We start from the raw sequence: 21,489 nt of genomic DNA on the forward strand, positions 1-21,489 counted from the left end.
TTCTTAGATTACACCAGCAGGACCCCGTTAATCATCTTAGTCGAACTTACCCAAGCACATTAAACCCCATTCTATTGACACAAGCAAGGTCAGTGACTTCCAATTAAGTGAACACCGACCATACTTATAACAATAAAGCAAAAAATTGTCCATTTTGAAGTCCCCATTGAACCCCATGAACAAAATCCACCTCGCGCAAGTCACTAAATGTCTCATACATTTTAAATGTATTATACTGAAGTCTCGTGTATCTGACAGAGAATGAAACACAAGCGACCGCGTAGATCATCTTCAGCTGTGCCATTTCTTTCTTGGACAGCTCGACCGAGAAGACCTCAAAAGTTCATTGTGCAAAACAAAAGAATAACATCCTACCAGCTAACCGTAGAAATAATTTCATTCTCAAAACAATCGCTACAATAACAATTAAAAGGAGAAAAAAAAAATAATCCTTCGTTGGGGCCACCACTGAAAGGGCTCCGTAAAAGGAAATTCGTACATCCTATAAACCCAACGGCAAGCTGCATAAAAATGAGATCAAAACTTACAACCCATGACATGACAGATGCTTTACTTGCCGTGGAAGCGTAATCACCAGAATCAAGGTGCCTGGCTGCCTGCTGCTGCTCCTCAAAGGAGAGACTGCAACCCCGATGCAAATCAGTCGATCTTCACAGATGAATATATGAGCCTTGTGAACCAGAAGCAAGCATAGAAACCAATGGTGCCTGTCAGTACGAAGAAGGCATACGACACAATCAGCATGTGCCCGAAATACAGTACCCCCGACACTGGCTTTGTGATCTCAAGCTTCGTGAAGAAGTAGAAAGTGGCATATAGGAAGAGGTATAGAGCTGAAGATCCAGAAGTCAAGTAAGATCTCCACCACCATAGGTAGTCCTCGCTACATAGTTGGAAATAGCAAAGGACGATAGTGATCTCCGCACAGGTGACGATGAGTATGAGAAAAACAATGAAAAGGAAGCCGAAGATGTAATAGAACTGGTGGAGCCAAATAGAAGTGAGGATGAAAAATAGCTCAATGAAAACAGCTCCGAATGGGAGAATGCCTCCAATCAAGATCGAAAATAGGGGATTCATATACCATGCCTGTTCAGGAATCTGCCTTGGAATCTTGTTTGTTTTCACAGGGTCCTCAATGACAGGTTTCTTGAATCCTATATAGCTCCCAACAAACACAAGGGGCACAGAGATACCAAACCAGAGGAAGACCAAAGCAAACATGGTCCCAAAGGGGACAGCACCAGAAGACTTCTCTCCCCAGATGAGGGCATTTAAGATGAAGAAAATGATGAAGACAACTCCAGGAAACATAAATGCAGTCTTAAGGGTGATTTTCTTCCATTCTGTTCCTTTGAACATCTTGTACATACGGGCAGAAGAGTAGCCTGCGAATAATCCCATGAAAGCCCAAAGCAGAAGCATTGCAGTCATCAGACCACCTCTGTTGGATGGAGAGAGGAATCCAAGCATGGCAAAGATCATCGTTACAAGTATCATTCCAAAGAACTGTACTCCGGTTCCAGCATACACGCACAACAGGTCTGAGTTGTTCGGTGGCCTGAAGACATCCCCATGCACCAACTTCCACCCAGTTTCCTCCTGAGCTTCTTCCTGTGTCTCTAGCTGGTTATACTTGGAAATATCACGATACAACGTTCGGAGCATTATCATTGCAACCATTCCAGAAAGGAAGAGAACAATCATTAAAGAGTTCACTATAGAAAACCAGTGAATTTGATCATCAGTCATCAGGAGGTATGTGTCCCACCTAGAGGCCCACTTAATTGGACTCTCCTGCAAAAATCAATGCACGAAGGAAAGTTATAGAAATTATCCACCGTGAGAAGGACCTTCACTATTACTTATCAAGCATCAGATCACTACCTCAAAATCGACATCATATGTAAATATAATTTCCTTGTTGTCTTCCACTTCTTGAGGAGGATCATTCTCTGTCACAAACCGTTGTGCATGGGGGTTGCATGTTGTCAAGGTAGCATGTTCACTCCATTCACCTTCATACTCATGCTTAACACTGTACGAGTCAATAACATCAAGAAATAAGTCCAAGTCAAACATCTGATGCAATCAGAAATTAAAAACAGGAATGGTTTTAAGTGTTTAATCTCCTCGATTTTACTGACCTTGCTGGCTTGACCTCAAAACCAACTATTCTTGCAGTATCTGCACTCATATCCTTGTGGAACTTGACAGTAAAACGAAGGTGATTGTGGATAAAGTGCCTTTCTTCAGTAGTCTACATGAATAAGCCACACTTCACTTTCCAATATCAAGTAGACCACAAGGAGAACACATCTTTATAGAAAGTAGTGTACTTACTCCTTCATAATGGCCTCTGAACCCTACTTGGAAACCATGTTGATATATGGTGGTGGATTCTTGATCTTGCCTTTTGAGAGGAAACACCAAGGGAAGATTGTCGAGAATCCTGTATTATGGCAATTGGCAGCATATGCAGTTTAGCCCCATAATTGCTTGCACCTAGAAAAACTTCAAAAATTCAAAGAAAAGAAACTTACATGTTCACTCGGTATCCATCGTCTATTTTTTCCTTGAACTGTTTTGCATCCTTTGCATTCAGTACTTTCCTGCAAGCTACCTTGCATCTTTGTGGTTCTCTCATATTAAACTGCACATAAACATCACAACCAATTACACAACAAAACAATAATCTGGAAAAACTATAAAGATTGAACGACAAATGACCATAGTTTCTGATTGAGGAAAAGACCCCAAAATCAAATATTATGACATTGAACCAGTTTCCACCCCTTTTTCGGTATCCCAATACCACCATGTGCATGTGACAACAAGGCTAATGTGTCTCAGTTTGCATATTTTACATACTACTAATAGGAAAAATAGAAACAGATGGAGGCAAATAGCTCACCACATAAATGGAGTTCTCAATTCTATCACCACGAAGAACTTCACCCAGATTTTCAGTGTTGTCAACAATCTTCTCTGGTGCACAGTAAGGAAGAGAATAATAGGAATAAGGAAGCTGAGTTTGTGTAGATGTCAGCTTGTTTACTTTCACCTTCAGCTCACTTCCCTGAAAATACAACATGCCTATCATGTTATACTAACAGAAATGTCTCCAGCAAGACCCAGAATATAAACTTGCATATTACTCCTCCTCCTAGCTTGGATCAAGCGACCACACTACCAAATGCTAAAGAACCAAATTATAATTGCAAAACTAAGAACATCCACGTTAGTGCAAGTAAAAAAGGTTCAGCTAAAAAGTTTTGAACCTTACGATAAGCCAGTTATCCTCATAATAGGTTCTACTTAGTCAGCCATAATGTGAAAAAATCAGAAACCACAAAATTAACAGGTTTATCCTTTTCATTTCTTTTCTCTCTTTTCTTCCTTCCTAAGCCAGTGGTGATAAGTTCATGTTCCACCAAATGCTACTTTAAATTTCTTTAACTCATTAAGGATCTCTTTATCAAAATTTAAGAATAGTTTCAGTGTTTCATTTTATCTTGGGAATATCTCAGGAAAGCAGTTGAAACTTGAAACACATATAAATGCAGTCACACACATGCATCACCTAGAGAATCTTATATAATAGTATCATCCTAAGAAACAGCACACACACACACACACACACACACAGAGAGAGAGAGAGAGAGGAACAGGAAAGTGGAAGCTCCACAATATCATGTTTGTTTACTGTTTACATGTTAAAAATGGTGCCAAGTTAGTAACAAAACATTATTATCAATTGTATCAGCTTGAAATACAGGCAGACTAGCCGAAGCACAACTTCTCAGCATGTACGTTAAATGAGTCAAGCCCAAAACTATAGGCCGAACTGAACTATTAAATGGTTTGGGATTAAGGAACTTGTCTTGAGCACAATCGAGCTTGATTAAGCTCGCCTACGTGCACAAGAGCAATTTCTTTAACTTTCTGTATCAACTGCTAATGGATAATGTTGATGTATGTAGTCGCATCTTTGTTCATTTTGCAGAAAAAAAAAAGCAGTCACTTTCATGCACACAATTCAGAAAAAAAAAAGGAAAAAGAAAAATATTGCTTTACACAGATGCTTAGCTTAAACTCAGCCAGGCTAAGCATGAGCATAGATACCCAGGCTCAAACTCAAGAACCCTCATCTGAAGCCAAGCTCGAGTCGATAAGGCTTGGCCCATTCAGTTTTCTAGCTACTAGAAGTCAATGGTGCTTTGAGAGACAAAATAGTTATTACCAACAGAGTTCCATGTTCATTAAGTCGTACTGCCAATAGTAAAAGCTAGGGGCGGACAAATAGCCTTTTTCAGAGATTTTGAGGGGCTTTACTGGAAAAATCAGATCCAAATCTACAAAGAGTTAAGAAAGAACAAGGAGAAACATGATCTGGAAGCCAGGCTCGGCAGAAGAGAAGGTGATCTTTCAGCAGGTGACACTCCGATCAGATCTCTGCCAACGTGACTTACAGCCACCACAAAAATAAGATGTACCGCTTAATGGTAGTTAGCCACGCGTGTCAGTGTTTAAACTTCGATATTTACAGACACAAAAGCTACAAATTTTCCAGGCAAGCATATCTGATATATTAGCTGCAACTTTAACCGTAAAAATGATTGTCCTGAGTTTCAAATCTGAAGTCAGTGATCTACAAGAAATCAATGAACGAAAAAGTAATGTGTACTTCCAGATTAAACCGACGAAAATTAATTACAAGTTCTGAGAAAGGAGAACGAGAAACTACTCAGATTTACCTTATAATAAATGTCTACGAAAAGAAGTACGAGAACGACAGAATCACACGCAAGCATGGACAAGCAAGATAAAACATTAAGACACAATATCTGGAAGGCAGATGCAACTTTGTCCTTTTTCGTATTCATTTATGTTCTCTGGTTTTGCAACAGCTATAAACTAACAGACAGAAATAGTAGAGTCCGAAAACCAGAATCATTTCCACCAAATCCAAAACCTAAAAGAAATTGGGTTGAACAGCATATTTAAGCTCTTAAGTGTTGAAAAAAATCAGACGGCCAGGTAACAAAAATAGACTAACGATCGATCCCAAACAAAGTACTTGGGCTTGCTCATCAATCTATGCCAAAAAAAAAAAAACATGAAACGAGTACATTTTAGGAAACCTAGATCTCAAGCAGATCTAATAGCTAAGGCATATCCGAGTTACACAGTCCATCTCAGATCCTCAAATCAAGTAAATCGACCTGTTGGTCGCTATACCATGGAACGATGCAACAAAACGTAAACGGACTCAGAATTCGTCCGCTCTCCAGGACGCACACTCCAGAACCGAAGTAAACCCTTAAACCAAAAGCTTGGATAACATTTTTCGCAAAACAAGATCTGTCGTTCAAGGAATTTTCTCCAACCATATGCCGGAAAAATACAAACGAAAAAAAGAACCCGTTTCAACCATTTGGAGCCAGACAAACTCACAAAAACGCAAACGAGCAGAACCAGATCTGCTAACCACAACGCTTGATCGATCAAATAAGGGAGAGAAATAACGAGATCTAGAACAGGAATCGAAAAAACCAGCCTTATAAGGTTTGGAATCATCGAGCAGACGATGAAAAGAAGTGTTGGGGGGGTGGGAGGGGGGGGGAGAAAACACACAGAACCTTTTGAAAATCTTCCGGAGCAACACCAGGTAGGTAGAAGGAACGGGCTCCGCCGACGAGGCAGATAAGGAGGATCGCCGAGATCCACAGGCACGCAGCGACGGATCGGCGGGTCGCCATGGCGAGAGGCAGAAGCAGAGGGCTCCTGGAACGTGTGAAGAAGCCGAACGGCAGGCGAACGCGGCGGAGAGAGAGGGCTTTTATGGGAGAAAAGCCAGATCCAGATCCGGGTCTGGACGCACGAGTGGGAGAGGAGACCACGCATTTTTCTACAGCGTATTTGTTTTCTTTAGAACGACTCCTATACTTAATTCTCTCTTTCGAGCTCAACAGGGCCGAACTCACTTAATGGGAGTTCGACTCGTTTATACGATCAATTTCATTTCTTGTCTTGGAGATGAGTCGAGTTTATCAAGCAAGTTTGAGTCGAGATTAAGTTAGTTCGACTTGTTGAACAGCTCTAGCGATGAATCAGAACACCTTTATATCTTCTTAAAACGGAGGGTTATTATCATCTTGTTCAATGGCAAACACCACAACCAAGAGAAATAAGAGTTCGAGTCAAGTTTATGAAGAGTTCGAGTCAACGGCAAACACCAAAACCAAGAGAAATAAGAGCTCGAGTCAAGTTTATCAAGCGAGTTCGAGTCAAGATCAAGTTAGCTCGATTTGTTAAACAGTCCTACCAACGCAATTGAAACCCTAAAACTAAGAAAAATAGGAAAGCCTTTATGTAACGATGGGTTATGGTCATCTTGTTCAACGGCACACCAAAACCAAGAGAAATAGGAAAGCCTTTAGATTTTTAAATTTTCTTTGAGTGGTATGTTATTAACCGTCTGCTCAATAAAAAACCATTCAGATTTTCTTGGGGGATGGATTGCTAACGAAACACAAAGGGCACATCATGGATGAATCATTTTTGCTAGTCTATACAAAACCAAATTGTATTGTATTGACCGTATTTTTTATTTGGGTGAAATTTATTAATTGTTGTTTCAATACATTTCAATGATTAAAAGTGTCTAAAATTTCATAACGTCCATATATATATATATATATATTGTTACCGAGTGTTTGAAAAAATCTGAACTCAATTGGCCAACTTGACTATGAGCGAGTCAGCGGCGATTCAGCCGATTTCATCGTGAATCGCGAAAGAGGTACTATATTAGTATCAATTAAATTTTTGGAAAATAATAAAATATAATTAAATGCATTTTAAATTATAAAATAATGAACAAATGTGTAACATGTGGTATCTCTTATTTGTTGGCGCATCGAATCAATCTTCCACTGTTTCAATTTGAAATCCCCTCATGCATCCTGACTCATATCAATATATAAAAGAAAAACATATAAAAGAAGAAACATTCTTGTGGTGAGAGACCTCAATGCTCTGGCGGAACCGAGGATCTTACTGGACATTCCCTTGTAACGGACGGACGTAGATGGATTAGATTTGGATTGGATATATTCTTAATCATATCCGTATTTTCAGATATTCACATATTCGGATTTGAATTCGAACAAAGAAAAGTCACATCCAAATGTAAATCCAAATCCGATCTGAATCTGATTTTTATATTTATATCTGAATCCGAATCCAAATTTTGAACTGGATTTTGCCAATTTTCAAAATTTAATACCATTAGATACAAGATATTTGTCGAAAAATGAATCCGATTCGAATATATATCCAAACAAGATTGAATGTCATTTATTAAATCCAAATCCAATCCGATTTCTTAATCTGATATTTTTTTTTTTTTCATATTGATCTTTTTCGGATTGGTTTGGTTAGATATCCGATTCAAATTAGATATATGGACAGCCGCCTATGTTTTCTATACAATCTGCCATTTTTGGTTCATCTCATTCAAATACAATTCAAAAGTCGAAGCTAAGGTCGGGTTTCGATGTGCAAACTGAGAATTAATATATCAGCATTCAAAATCAAATTTAGTTCGGAATAAACTAGTGCTGTATCACAATTTATTTTAATTTTTACATGTGAAGTGAACTTTTGGGGTGAGCAGGAGGACATCCCACTGTCCAAGCTAGGGCTGAAGGCATCCTTCCAGTGCTATATTGGTACCTGGGTTGGTGCTCGTGTTACATCTCAACTAGTGCATCAATATTTCCTCCACGTTGATACTAGCAATGTCAATGGATTGAATTCAAATTAGATGTACTCTTTACTATATCAACTTTTTTTTGGATATTCACAAATTCGGATTCAAATTCATATTTGAATGCAAATAAAAAAAAAAGTTATATCCAAATCTCAAATTAGATTCCACATTCTGAATCTAATATTTGAATTCAAATCCAAATCCAAATCTGATTTTAAAACCAAATCCAATCAATTTTAAAATATAAGGGTATTGGGTATAGGATATTTATATAAAACTAAATTCGATCTGAATCCGAATCTACATTTAATAAGATATTCATGCACATCCAAATCTGAACCGAAATCCAATTGAATGTCATTTCTTAAATCCAAATCGGATCTGATTTCTCAATTGGATATTATTGTTTTTCTACATCCAATTGTTTTAAAAATAGTTGAGTTAGACATCTCATGTAAATTGGATATATTGACATTCCCAATTGACATAAGGGGTGCATGCATAGGAGAGCCACATATTTGCTGGTAAGGGCAGTTGACCTCACCGGCCTCACAATTTTTCTTAATTTTCATACGGTTGCCTTCAAATGTTGCTTACTTATATATACTAGTGCCTCTTTAGGCATGAAAAATTCTAAAACAGTGCCTCTCTGTCAAGCGTAAAAATGAACTTATTTTCCTGCTTTTTATCAAATTCATTTACACCACATTTTTTGAAGGTCAACATACCCTTGTAGTTTATAAGGTCTCGTTTTCAGCTCATTTTCATATTAAATTCAATGTAGTCCAGCCAGAAGAGAAGCTGCTTCCAAGAGCAAGTACATCATAAGTCTAGTCCCATATAAATATGCATTTATGTGAAACAAACAAATAACTGCGATTATGTCCTTTGTTGACTGCCCATTTCTCCAATGAAAGTTATCTAACTGGATGTCATTTTCCTCTTTGTGGCCCATTTTCTCATAAGCCTGAAAAAAAAAATACCACGTTTGTAGAACCTGCATTTGTCAAATATTGCGTTAAAACTGTTAGATTTGCCAACCATAACTTGCTTATTGGATCGAGAACATTTGTTATATTGTAATATGATAGCCCCGAGGGTAGGGGTGAACAACGAGTCGAGCTACTCGAGCTCGACTTATGAACAAGTTCGGGCCGAGTCATTTGCTTAACGAGTCGAGCTCAAGTTCATGCGTCGACTTGTTCAAATAATCGAGATGAGTTCGAGCTCAACACGTAACTACCGAGTCGAGCTCGAGCCTTAATCGAGTTTGTCAAGTCTTAATCAAGTCGATATATTCAAACGAGTTTTACGATTTTGTCGAGCCTTAATCGAGTCGAGCTCGAGCTCAACACGTAACGATGAATATGAATTCTATTCAAAAGAGTGTGTCGACTCTTAATTGAGTCAAGCTTAAGCTCAACACATAATTGTTGAGTTGAGCTTGAGCTGCTTCCGTCGAGCTATTCTCGAGCTTGAGCCGAGTCGAGCTTGAGGTTTCATTAGTCAAGCCGAGCTCGAGCTGACTAAACTCGGGCTCGACACGGCTCGTGTTCGCCCCTATCTGAGGGCATAGCTCAACAGGTGAGCTTGGGGCGCATTATGTGGCACATACATAGTTCGACTTGCAGGGGGCAATGTGCGTGTACCATAGGAGTAGGTCCTATGTGCAAGTTAAAGTATGTGGATATCTCCTCACTTGATGCTGACCCAGCTCTAGACTCTAAGGGCAAGGTGAATGAGGGGGGCTTCCACTCTCTGTGGGATTAACCTTCCTGCTCACCCTAAATATGACAATGTAATTTTATTATGTGCCTAACAAGTAGGTATTTCCGATGCCATTGTATGCCAATTTAGAGAAAGGAAGAAAAAAGAAGTTATGTTTTTAAAGGATGTGTTTAATGCGTAAAATGTTTAAAACTCATTTGTACATTAAACACCATTGCGGCATTTTTTGAGTAAGCACATAATGAAGATCCCACTAGCGTCAACCGAAACACGAAGAGATATGTGCTCATATGTTTATTGTACACTAATAACATGAAATATTTGATGAAGTTTGGTCGAATATTTTTCTCAATTTTGTTCTACTCATTTAATCCAAACCATGGCATTGAATTATCATCGTAAATTGAATCAATAAAAAAGGAAGCGCTTTACAGATTACTCTTTTACTACACACGAACACAAGAACCCACGTTACAAATGATCTTAGTAACATGATTTCGAATTCAAATGACGCTGATATCACATCAGAAAAGGTATTTTTTAAAAAAGAAAAAGAAATTTCTCATACTTGTCATAATTGTCCTTGATACATGAGACACATTTTTTGTGTTTCACACTAAAAAAAATGAAAGCCTAATAACATAATTCATACAAATCATGTTAGAATATACAAATGAATAATCAGAGAGCTACTACTAATTAACAGAACTCTTTTTTCATTTTATTTTTAGAGATATCTGCCCAAGCAATATATCGGCAAATTGACCCAAAACAAGAATTTGCATACTTTGACAATAACATCTATTCAGCGAATGAGTCTGCTCAACCCAAAGGGTTAAACTGAAAGGAGCATACTCCTACATAATTTTGTAGTCCCTGACATGTCAGAATTTGCCAGACATTACATAAGTTGGTGAAATTTTGTAAATATATAGCAATTTTAACCTCCAAAAAGAATAAAAAATTCATAGCAAAGATATGTTAGAGCAGCTAAAAAACTTGATGAATATGAAATTTAATTTAGCCCTCTTTCCTCCATTTTAACTTTTGTCCGCATGTGATATATCCTTCCTTTTTAAGTAAGTTTTATACAATAGTTCAATTAAACAGCATCCTTCACAAAGTAAAGAAATGCATGTATCTAAAAAGTAAACATGTTCACAACAAAGTCATATGTGGATCCGAAATCTGATTTTACAATCCTAATCCGAATGCGATCCGAATCTGATTTTTATATTTATTTCCGAACCCGAATCCAAATTTTGAACCAGATTTTGCCAATTTTCAAAATTTAATAGCATTAGATATATGATATTTGTCTAAAAATGAATCTGATCCAAATCCAACCAAATATTTATGTATATCCAAATCCGATCGCATGTCATTTATTAAATCCGAATCCGATCCAATTTCTTAATCAGATATTAATTTTTTTTCCATATCCAATTTTTTCGGTTTGGTTCGGTCGGATATCCGATTCAAATCGAATATATTGACATCCCAACTAGCAGTAAATAACGTCACATGGGTCAAATTGCAGATCTAAGCCTAGTCCATTGTGGGCCAAGCCCCCAACTGCCAACCAGGAACTGGTCCAACCCACCTGCCATCTGTCAATTTATGTGTAACATTAATACATTGTCATTATTTTCTCCTTTCAACTATTCTGTCCCCAAAACGATTGATGCAGTAGTTGCGGGTGGGGGACAGAGGTGGCCAGACTCCATTTCAAATGTCGGCGCGTCAACCTCATGTGCTGCAAAAGGAAGGAAGATTATTAGTGTGCAAATTGAAGCGCAGCGGAGGTGATGTCCTAAGGCACAAAATGCTTTGTACCTTATAAAGACAAGAGGTACGGTGGGAGCTTCAGCTCTCCGCCTAGTGGTGGGTTCTCCCCCACTCATCGAAACTAGACAATACCAAAAAAAAAAAAAAATCCATCTTATAAGAGGTGCATGCCTTGCTTGTGCTTGCAACTGAATCAAGCCCTGGCCTACATATGCAAAAGAAAACAGTGGGAGATCCAGCAATTGCAATTGGAAGCATCCTGTTAGCTCCAAAAATGAAAATTTATAGAGATGAAACAGGAAAATTCCTTATAATATCAGCATATGCCAACCATCCCAAATTGATTATAATTGCATGCCAAGTTTTCTTTTTGCTAAAAAAAAAAATACTTTGCCGATACTAAAAGATATTCTGGCAGGCCAATGGAAAAAAATATATGAACCAACAAATGCAGAAGCAGGAGAAACTCTATTAGCTTAAAAAATTCATGGAATTTATTAAGTCCAATATAGTAGGTTTCAGACCTATCAACTGAGCACCAATATAAGAGAATATGCCGTGAGCCTTCAACCAATTGATGCTTTGCATCTTATAAAATTAGAGCCATAGAAAACTAGCATCCATATGTAAAGACCTAACATGCGACCCACCACACATTTCTCAACCTATATATATTCACCAGCAAGATCACAGATAACAGATGCAATTTAAACTGGCAGAAAAGTTTAGCAAGCAATTTCAGTGGTTACAGTGAAATATTTGCACCCTTATTTCTTAACGTAGAAGATAAACTATAATGAAAAGTTACAGTTCAATGATCTTGGAAGGTAGAAGAAGGAGTTGGTTGAATCTTGTTTCATCTCACCTGAAATATGAACTGTCAAATTTCAGAGGCTCTTTATTCCAGGCTCCTTTTAAACCTAGATCTCTCTAGATGTGCTCGTCCCTATTTGATGGTTTCAGTTATCGCATATTTATGCATGAGAAGGGGCAGTTTTAGTCATGACAAGCTGTGACCTCCTTAGAGTGCTGCACTATTGTTGTCTCTTGATCCTACCATGTAAACGACATCGTTCATATGTGGTGTTTCGAAGCTCAAAACTTGCCAACGATACTAAAAAAACCTATAATTCCCATCAATTTATATTGCTAACTAAAAGAATTCTGAGACTCACTATGTACTATTTTAGATCAGCAACTGCTGAAGCTACATCAAAACTGGCTAGATAATCTTCATTCCACTATCTATTGTGTTATCTTCATAAAAGATAACCAAAGTTCTTTTTGAATTTAATAACATAAAGCTGACAGACCCTTTTGAATTTAATAATAGCCACTATATTAGCCTGTGGTTCATGAATTGGTATTCTGCGATCATTTCTTTTTGTAGTGATGCACTTTGTGGGCATGACCGAAAATAAGCTTCCTTTGGGGGTGTTCAACATTGAGAGCACCAAGTTAGTGTTTCATGAATCTATCTTAAAGATTGTGACAAATTCATTGAACACTTGTTCAAATGTTCCATGAATCTATCCAATCTTTAGAATAGATTCATAAAACCCTCACTCAATATTCATAATACCAAACTGCCCTTTCTTGTTTTACTCCATCAATGTTTTGGAAAGGGAAATCCCTTGATTCCAAAGTAATTAACTCATGCCCCTTTCTATTTCCCTTCATTATGCTCCATTTATTTTAGGTTAGTTGAAAGGACTTGCATGTTTGAATATAGTTACATACTTTCCCATATGGAAAAGCATATGATACCCTGCCATTTTGAACTATTTGACAGATTAATTATTCTAGTGTCAAGCGAAGAAGCGAAGTGCCTGATTAATATAAAGGCAACTGCCAGTTCAAGCAATGGCAAATAAAACTTTTCACAGACTTGCAAAAATGCATACCCTAGTCATAGGCTACGGACATGTGTGTATTATAATAGAGATAAGGACTAGCACTAAACAAAGTGCCTAAACAAAGTGCCTAGAATGCCAAAGGTATATTGAATATGATAAAAAGGAAAAAGCAAGAACCGGAATGCACTTCATACGTAAAATTGCTTCTAGAACATAGGTGAATTATATGTATGATGCCATTATCGAAGCTTGAGCAGTATAACACGTGTTTCTTTATTAAAAGATGCCAAGATGCCAGACGTTATAAAAAACGGACCTCCCCCATACGCACAAATTGCTGCACTGAATTATAGAATATTCTGACATCTCTTTGGAGAGCATGACAGAGTGCACACATAATGGGGATCAACTTTTCTTTCTCCCCGCGTATGAACAAGATTAATAGACTTAGCTTCTAACCCAATGCATAAAGACGCCAGGGAGAGTTGATTTGAGAGGATATAATACCAATGGAATTCAAACTAGAGCTGCACAATAAGCCGAGCCAACTCGGATTCGACTCGAACTCGCTCAAAAAAACTCGACTCGTTTATAAATGACCCGGCTTCGAGCTTATAAAGATAATTGAACTCGACTCATTTATACTAGACTCGACTCGCAAACCGGTACTCTATATAATATTGTCAAAACCGGTTTCACAAGTTACACGAGTTAAACGAGTTAACTCTTAAGTTATTCGAGTTAATGCTTATACAAGGTAACGCTAAACGAGTTAAATAGGTTAAACAAGTCGAGCTCGAGCTCAATTTTATGTAGTCCAGTCGAGCTCGAGCTAAATTTTGTGCAGTCCAGTCGAGCTTGCTATAAAGAGCTCGACTCGAGTTCGAGGCAAGCTCGAGCTCGAGTTTTTTGAGCTGAGCTGGAGCTTGGGCTCAAGCTGGCCAAGTTGGGCTCGACTCGGCTCGTGTGCAGCCCTAATTCGAATCATCACCCTTCTAGTTAAGAGTCAAGGCTTGCTCCACTAGGCCAACCGTTGGGTTTTCTTTGCATTGAACTTGTTTTTTTATTATATATCCAGAAATGCAAGTGTTGATGATTTGTTTAATACCAATGATATCTAATTGGGAATATTGACCACTATTGAGACAGATAGATATCTGTCCAACTTATATATTCAGGTTTGGATCCTGTCACATCCAATCTGTCCTAGCTAGTTTTATCTTGGTTTATCTAATAGTAAATAAACCCCACTTCTCTTAGTAAGATACCACAGGATGCAAGGATACGGAAATGATTTCTATCTTGGGCAGTTGATTATATTGGTAGTTTTGCGATAATTGAATCAGAAGGCCCAAACCAGATCCCAACCTATTTGCAGTTCAGTTGTGGCATTATGGATTCTATCTCATATTAGATCGATGTTCTTTTGAGATTGAGTTCTAAGGACTTATTTCACAATTAAAACCATAGTCACAAATAACGTTTTAGAGTTTTAAACGGTAAAGTTTTTTTTGAGTATAATAGACTTGAAAAATACGAAAAAAAGAAAAAATGGTATTTCAAAAAAAAAACTAAAAATAGAGAAAAATAAAATAAGTGAAAAAATAATAACACAAACATCAAAAGATAAGTAAACTTGTAACAAATAAAAAATAAAAAAAGAAACTGTTTGACATTAAAAATGAAAAAGTAAAAAAAAAACACAAAAAATGCGTTAAAAACAGTTTTTCTTTGCGTTTTTTTTTAAATCACGCGTTTTTTATGACTATGATTAAAACAATTACAAATTGTTCCATGAATTTATCCAAAAGTTGGGGCATATTCATAAAACATGTTTTAAGGTGTTTCACCAATCAGCCATAAAATTTGTGCCATATTCATAGAAATAGAAATAGGTACTTACTTTGTCGAGGAGCCAAAAGTTTGTTTGGAGGCAATGACACTTCATGATTGTCTCGTGAATCTATTTCAAAGTTGGGATAGATGCATGAAACATGTAATCACCCCAAAATGGTAAAAAACGCTACTCTTTTACCAAAACACAAAATCCAATTTTTGGATCTAAATTGGATCCAAAGCCCAAGTTTACATCTAAATCAAACATTTCAAACCCAAAATTTGAAATTAAATTCAAAATGACAAAATTTCAGCGTCGCGCATGCACGGACCTTCCTTTTGCTTTAAGAACTCATTTCTCAAGCCAAAACGTGTTTTAAACCCAAGTTGCATGCTCGAACGAGTCAACAACCGACTGAACCAAAATCATATTTGGAGCGACTTCGGAGTCGCTCAAAATAGAGCCGACCACCCATTTGAAACAAAAAAACAGTTTTTACATATTTATAAAAAAAAAGAGGATTTTAGGCTCATTTTAATTTGTTTTATCTCACTTTAATCTCATTTAATTTAAAAAAAAAAATTTGCCCGTCGCAAAACGCGTGCGCACGCACTCGGGAGGGCAACACGCTATCACGTGCGACCGCTCGACAGCATGTCGCGCTCTCACGTGCCACGTTCATGCAAGAGGGCAACGCGCTGTCGCGCGCAACCGCGTGATTGCATGCGCGGTCTCACGCGCAGGCACTGCTGAGCAGCCTTTCGGGGTCTGCCTAGTGCGTAGGCGCCATTTTTTTTCCGAAAATTGATCGTTAGAGGGCATTTTTGAACATTTTTTAAGGGCATTAGCCCTACCTACACCCAAAAAATGGATTTTCAGGCCTAATAGCCAATCATACTTAAGCAAAACCTATTCAAAATTGTTTGAAAATGTTGTAAAAATCCAAAAAAATTGAATTTTGAGTTTTGGCTCCAAAACTATCTATAAATACCTCATTTTCTCTCTCTTGGGTGAATAGTTAGCCCTTGGAGAAGCTTTAGTGCATTCTCACTTGAGGACTTAGAGTTTGTAGCTCTCTTCATCCATTTCCCTCTTCTTCTTTCTTTTCATTTCTCTCTTCTTCTCCTACTTGGAGCAACATTCATCAAGGTACAACTCTTCAAGGGGGCACCAAAATCTCTTAGAGGTGTCTTCTTCATCATCTTGGAGCTCCATTCAAGGTAAATCTAAGATCATACAAGCAAGGGTGGTCATTTCCCCCTCAAATCGTACTCTTAAGAAGTATGTAACCAACATCTCACTGCATTCTTTTTATTTTCTTCTCTTCATCATCTCTCCATGGCCATACAAGATAGCTCTAAAATCTCTATTTTAGAATCAATAGGTTATTTTTGAGTGCACCGGGAGCATGAGAATGTGAAGTGATATTTCATTTTATGATTGAATCACGCTATCTCTTTTCTTGAATATAGTTTTGTTTTGCTTCTCCTATTTTCCTCTCCTCTTCATCTCCTCATGGCCATATGAGATAGCTCTCAATCTCAATTTTAAAGTCAAGAAGCTATGGTCGAATGCATCGAGAGCATGAGAGGAGATATTATTTCATTTTTTGATTGCTTCATGTTTTATATTTTCTTGAATGTAGTCTTATTGTGATGTTTTTTTTTTCTCTCTTCTTCATTTCCCCATGGTCATATGAGATAGCTCTCAATCTCTATTTTAGAGTCAAAAGGCAATGCTCGAGTGCACCGAGAGCATGAGAAAATGAGACAATATTTCATTTTATGATTGAATCATGTTTTCTCACTTTTCTTGAATATTGCTTTAAGATATTATCCATGCATAGTTATCTATATGTGAATGCACGGTGAGAATGAAAGTATGGTTTGAAGACTCTTTATTTTCATGTTGATTTTTGAGGTTGAGGCTTGTCCAACCTGAGAAAAACTCTCACGAATATGTACATGTTAATATTCTTTTGCATGTCATCTTGCGTTAGTTTCATTTCTAATCATCCTATTACGACCCTAATAAGCATCTTATCGTGTGGTTTAGTTTTCTTCAATACCCAATGGTGGAAGAAACATATTCTCTTGTAACAAACTAAGTAACTATGTTTTATATTCATATGCTAAAAATATTTGAAATCATGTTTTTCAAAATATTTTCGACAAACCCTTTTTAATATGGCTTTGGAGACTTAGCTTGGACTCTTATATGAGTTCAAGCTCCCCTTCAATGTACATCAAACTTGAAGTCGGTTATTTTTCATTTCTTGATTTTTAATCTCATGAAGATATGTATGTATATACATGTTATATACATATATATGCACATGATGATTTTCTTCAATCTCTCTGTCTACGTTTCCATATTTTACAAATTTTCATACATACATGAATATACGTGTATATATGTTCTATTTTCTATCTCTTGAATCTTTTATTTCTCTTTTCAAGACAAATATCTTCTCTTACAAATTTTCTTATACATACACATATAAGCATCTATATGTATTTCTCTTTTCCTCTAAAAATCTCTCTTCCTATTCAAATCAATATTTTTTTTATAAATTTTCATATATGTACATATGTGATGGCATGTACACGTATATGTACATCATTTTCTATCTCTCTTTCTCTTTCTCTTTCTTTTTATGAGAGTATTTCATCTTTTCTATTCTTTTTAACATTTTTCTCTCATGATCTTTTTATTTACCGACTTCATCAAGACCAAAAATCAAGTAATGACCCAATATTGGATTCATGCTTGATAGTCTACAACTTCATTCCATTTTTAAAAACTTTTTCTTCTTATATATGATAGTTATCAAAACAAGAATCTTAAAATGGTAGGAATGAATGATTTTCCTTTCCAATTATATAAGATCAATGCATTCATGCATTCACACTCACTTGACACCATAAATGATCACAAGCATCTCTCCAAAAGAAATTAAGCAAGAAGAGATGAAACTCTAACTAGGTAGTAACGAGCAAAATCTCAAACCTACTTAAAGTCTTAAGGGAACACTAAAATGACTTCAAAAATGATTTCTCAAGTCTTCCAAATGATATTTCTCAATTCTAGTTTTCTCCAAAATGTTTCACATTCTCAAGTAATTCTTCAAGAATTTTTTCAAAAGTTTGAAACATCAAATTTTCAACATTTTTCTCAAACACAACATCGCATTTAGAATCACAATGATGTCCAAGCCAAAATGAAGTGCATCAATAATAAATATATCCCTTGGATTGATTACCTCCAGTAAAGGCGTCGGGAACGGTCGATCATCGTATCGACGGGCAAGTCCCTTTCTTTCTCATTTTCAAAACAAAACTCATTTTTCTAAAGCATTCCAAAACCAAAAATAAAAATGTTGGGGAGGCGAACAAAACACTAAAACTATTGTCTTATGAAACTGCCTTAATCTTGAAGATAAATTTACAAAACACTCAGAAAGTATTTCTAATGCTAAATGGCCCTTTGAGTTCCAGGTACCTCGGACATCTATAGTGCCATGGAGATGTGCAGTTTGTCGGTTCAACCTGAGCTACTAATAATTGATGCCCCTATGTAGGAGCTGCGATGGGCGAGACTGGGCAATCAATTGATGTAGTGATCATTGCACAACCGGTCAACAACATTGCCAACTTGAATTAATGGACTACAACTTTTTCGGGTCAGTTCTTTGATTACGTGCATCATTTATTAATATAAACATGCAAATATATGTGCGCACACATTATGTTACTATTAGATCTGCTTCAAAAAATTTGACCTTCTACATAAACACCAATTGTTACTCTCTTGTCGCAATCTCTTCTCAGCATGAAATGCAAGATCAGCAGCTCACACAATTGCTTATCCTAAATTTTTTGGATTCGAAATTGGTCCTTTTGATGAGCCTGTGCCTTGGCATTTCATTGCCTCTGATCTAAGACTCTTAAGGGGCATTTGATAGCCCTGGTTTTGAGATCCAAGGCTGATGTAAATTCCCATTTATGTGGGATCCACAATGTAAATGAACACTGGATTTTTCAACTATGTGAAAAGATGATTTGAGATGCTCAATTTGTAGTCAAAACCACGTTCTTGAGGTTGGATGGGAGAGGGTGTGACCTCATATCTAAGGATTTATGATTCTCAATTATTTAAAATCACTTTAGATCTCAGATTCAAAACTATCAAACACCCCCTTATGACTTAAGAACCGCAAAATTAAAATCAAAACTTTCTTCCCCCTTTTCTTTTTCCAATTTAAAATCAAACATTTATATGAAAAAGTAAATGAGGTATTTATGCCATATTAGCACATGCCACATCATTTCTATAAATTTCAAAGTTTAAGTAATCAAATGCCCTAAATTTCGACTTCATCTGCCCTTGTTATATATATGTATTCATTCAAACACTTTCCTCGATTTTGTTAAAAACTCTTGATACATAATTTGAGGAATAAAGGTCAAACTTGTTCAGCTCATTTCCCACCCTTAATTCTTGCAGAGAACTTTTTTCTTTTTCTTTGGATTCAAAGGAAGAACTCAAGGCCGATCTATTTTCAAAGCCATGAATAAAGCCCTCGAATTATGCTGTTGACTTTATTTGTGCAAGAAGCGACACTGATGGGAATATGATTCCTTGCATGCATGAATGCCACAGAAGTCTAAGTGATGGGAATCTGATTCCTTGCATGCATGACTGCCACAGAAGGATGCACGCAAATATGAAATATATAGTAATAAGACAAAAGATAATCACTATTAATTTACGAACAGTATTATACAATAGATGGATAAGTTCAACATACAAGTTTAATGACTTAAACAATTTATTTCTTGTGATAGAGAATGTAGTAAGTTTCTTGCAATAGCATATTTCTTTAACATTGTCATGCGGCTGTAGACTCCAGCACCTTACCAGTTTTCCAAAATATAAAGACTATCATGTGGTTGCGCTGGATGTTCATGAGGTTTGACTACTCAAAAACTATTGAAGAGAGAGAAAGAGAGAGAGAGAGAGACTGTGGTCATAAAGGAACAAAAGGGAGCTGCCAACAAATGTCTTACCTCATAGAGGCAAATTATAAATTTGGGTCTGACCTAACATATTAAGGGGCCGGTTGGCATCAGGAATAGCATGTGAGCATTCCAAGAATCTACCTCAAAATTGAGATACATCCATGTGACACTTATTCGGGTGTTATATGCATATACTTCAATGTTAGAGCAGATTCTTGAAACACTCACACCTTGTTTCTAATGCCAAACTAACCCAGAAATATTTTGAGAAAAGAAAAAAGTGACAATGCCTTAAGATAGTAATGCTAATGGCAATAGCAGCCCATCTTATTATACCAACCCAGATGAATAGGTGTGTAAATGGATAAGATATTCTGGGTCAATAATATCATTTGAATTTGGTTTAGTTAGTTCTGCTGGTAAAAATTTCAAGTCCACTTGGTATTTGAAATCTAGATATCTAGTTCTATAACTAAATCTGAATCCAAGTCCGATATCTGATTGAAAGTATAAAAAATCATTCCTCGCCACATTTATGCTAGTAAGATCTGAATTTGGTTTTGAAGATAAATAGAGTTTAAGAAGGGACAGACATCCAAATCTAATTACATAAAATCTGATTAAGTCAAATTCAGTAAAAGTTAATTCCAGTAGGGGATCTATATAATTGGCACATGAGAATGTGATGTGACCAAAAAAATAAGTTAACATATCGATCGATTAACGGCTTATATTCAAGGATGAAGCTACGAATTTTTTGTTGCAGGAACCAAACTATAGTTTCAAAACTTTAACAACAGGTGAAATATAATTTTTCAAATTCTTTTATCTATCATATCACTCTCACCACCGCCACTACCATGGCATACATTCAAATGTTTTATGTGGAACACAAAGAAAGCAACGAGAAATATGATCTTTGTGAAATGGCTTTCGTCTCCTTCCCTTTTCCTTTTCTCTTTCATTATTTATTACTTGAAAAAACTGCAGGTGAGACGTAAAGTATATCAAAAGTGGAAAAATTTCCATTCTCTACATATTAGCAGAATCTCCAGCAGCAACTGCATCAATTCTCTAACACAGTGCCAGCATGGGTGTTAAGAAAGTATTTTCATTGAACAACCCCTTTGTCCGAGCATTGAAGAAAAGCTAATCACGTGGATAACTAGTTTACAGATTGGAAAGAATAGGAGAGAATAAAGTGAATGAACATATAGGAACATACTAATGGTTCAGACACTCATTTGATCCAAACGGAATTTGGTATGACTGAACATGGAATTGATGTGGGATTTCTTAACAAATCTAACGATATATGATTGAGAAGATGTCCAAATTTGATACACTCGTCACTTGTAAAAAGTTGGAAACATCCACTTTAGTAATTCATACACTGAATAAAGTTTAACTAGCAATATTATGTTAGTCGGACATGGTGGTAGTTATATACAGTTCGAATCC

General features: G+C 36.7%; 1 protein-coding gene across 1 annotated transcript; it reads right to left on the minus strand.

Annotated features, from left to right (window-relative positions):
- Positions 1 to 379: 379 nt before the first annotated feature.
- On the minus strand, positions 380 to 5,853 carry LOC116252874 (transmembrane 9 superfamily member 9-like). The gene is made up of 7 exons (XM_031627482.2): positions 5,664 to 5,853; positions 2,936 to 3,100; positions 2,565 to 2,674; positions 2,365 to 2,473; positions 2,169 to 2,281; positions 1,909 to 2,059; positions 380 to 1,818 (listed from the first exon to the last, which is right to left on the minus strand). The coding sequence occupies exons 1-7, from the start codon at positions 5,781 to 5,783 to the stop codon at positions 661 to 663; spliced, it is 1,926 nt and encodes a 641-aa protein (XP_031483342.1). The 5' UTR covers positions 5,784 to 5,853; the 3' UTR covers positions 380 to 660.
- Between the last annotated feature and the right edge of the window lie 15,636 nt (positions 5,854 to 21,489).

The sequence above is a fragment of the Nymphaea colorata genome, chromosome 4 (assembly GCF_008831285.2).
Source record: "Nymphaea colorata isolate Beijing-Zhang1983 chromosome 4, ASM883128v2, whole genome shotgun sequence".
NCBI lineage: Eukaryota > Viridiplantae > Streptophyta > Magnoliopsida > Nymphaeales > Nymphaeaceae > Nymphaea > Nymphaea colorata.

Excerpts from the sequence above, each read along its gene's own strand:
- LOC116252874 (XM_031627482.2), bottom strand. The coding sequence starts at position 5,783 with ATGGCGACCCGCCGATCCGTCGCTGCGTGCCTGTGGATCTCGGCGATC. Across the intron at positions 3,101-5,663 it reads CTCCGGAAGATTTTCAAAAG|GGAAGTGAGCTGAAGGTGAA; the intron begins GTTCTGTGTGTT and ends TTGTATTTTCAG. Across the intron at positions 2,060-2,168 it reads TTTGAGGTCAAGCCAGCAAG|TGTTAAGCATGAGTATGAAG; the intron begins GTCAGTAAAATC and ends TGACTCGTACAG.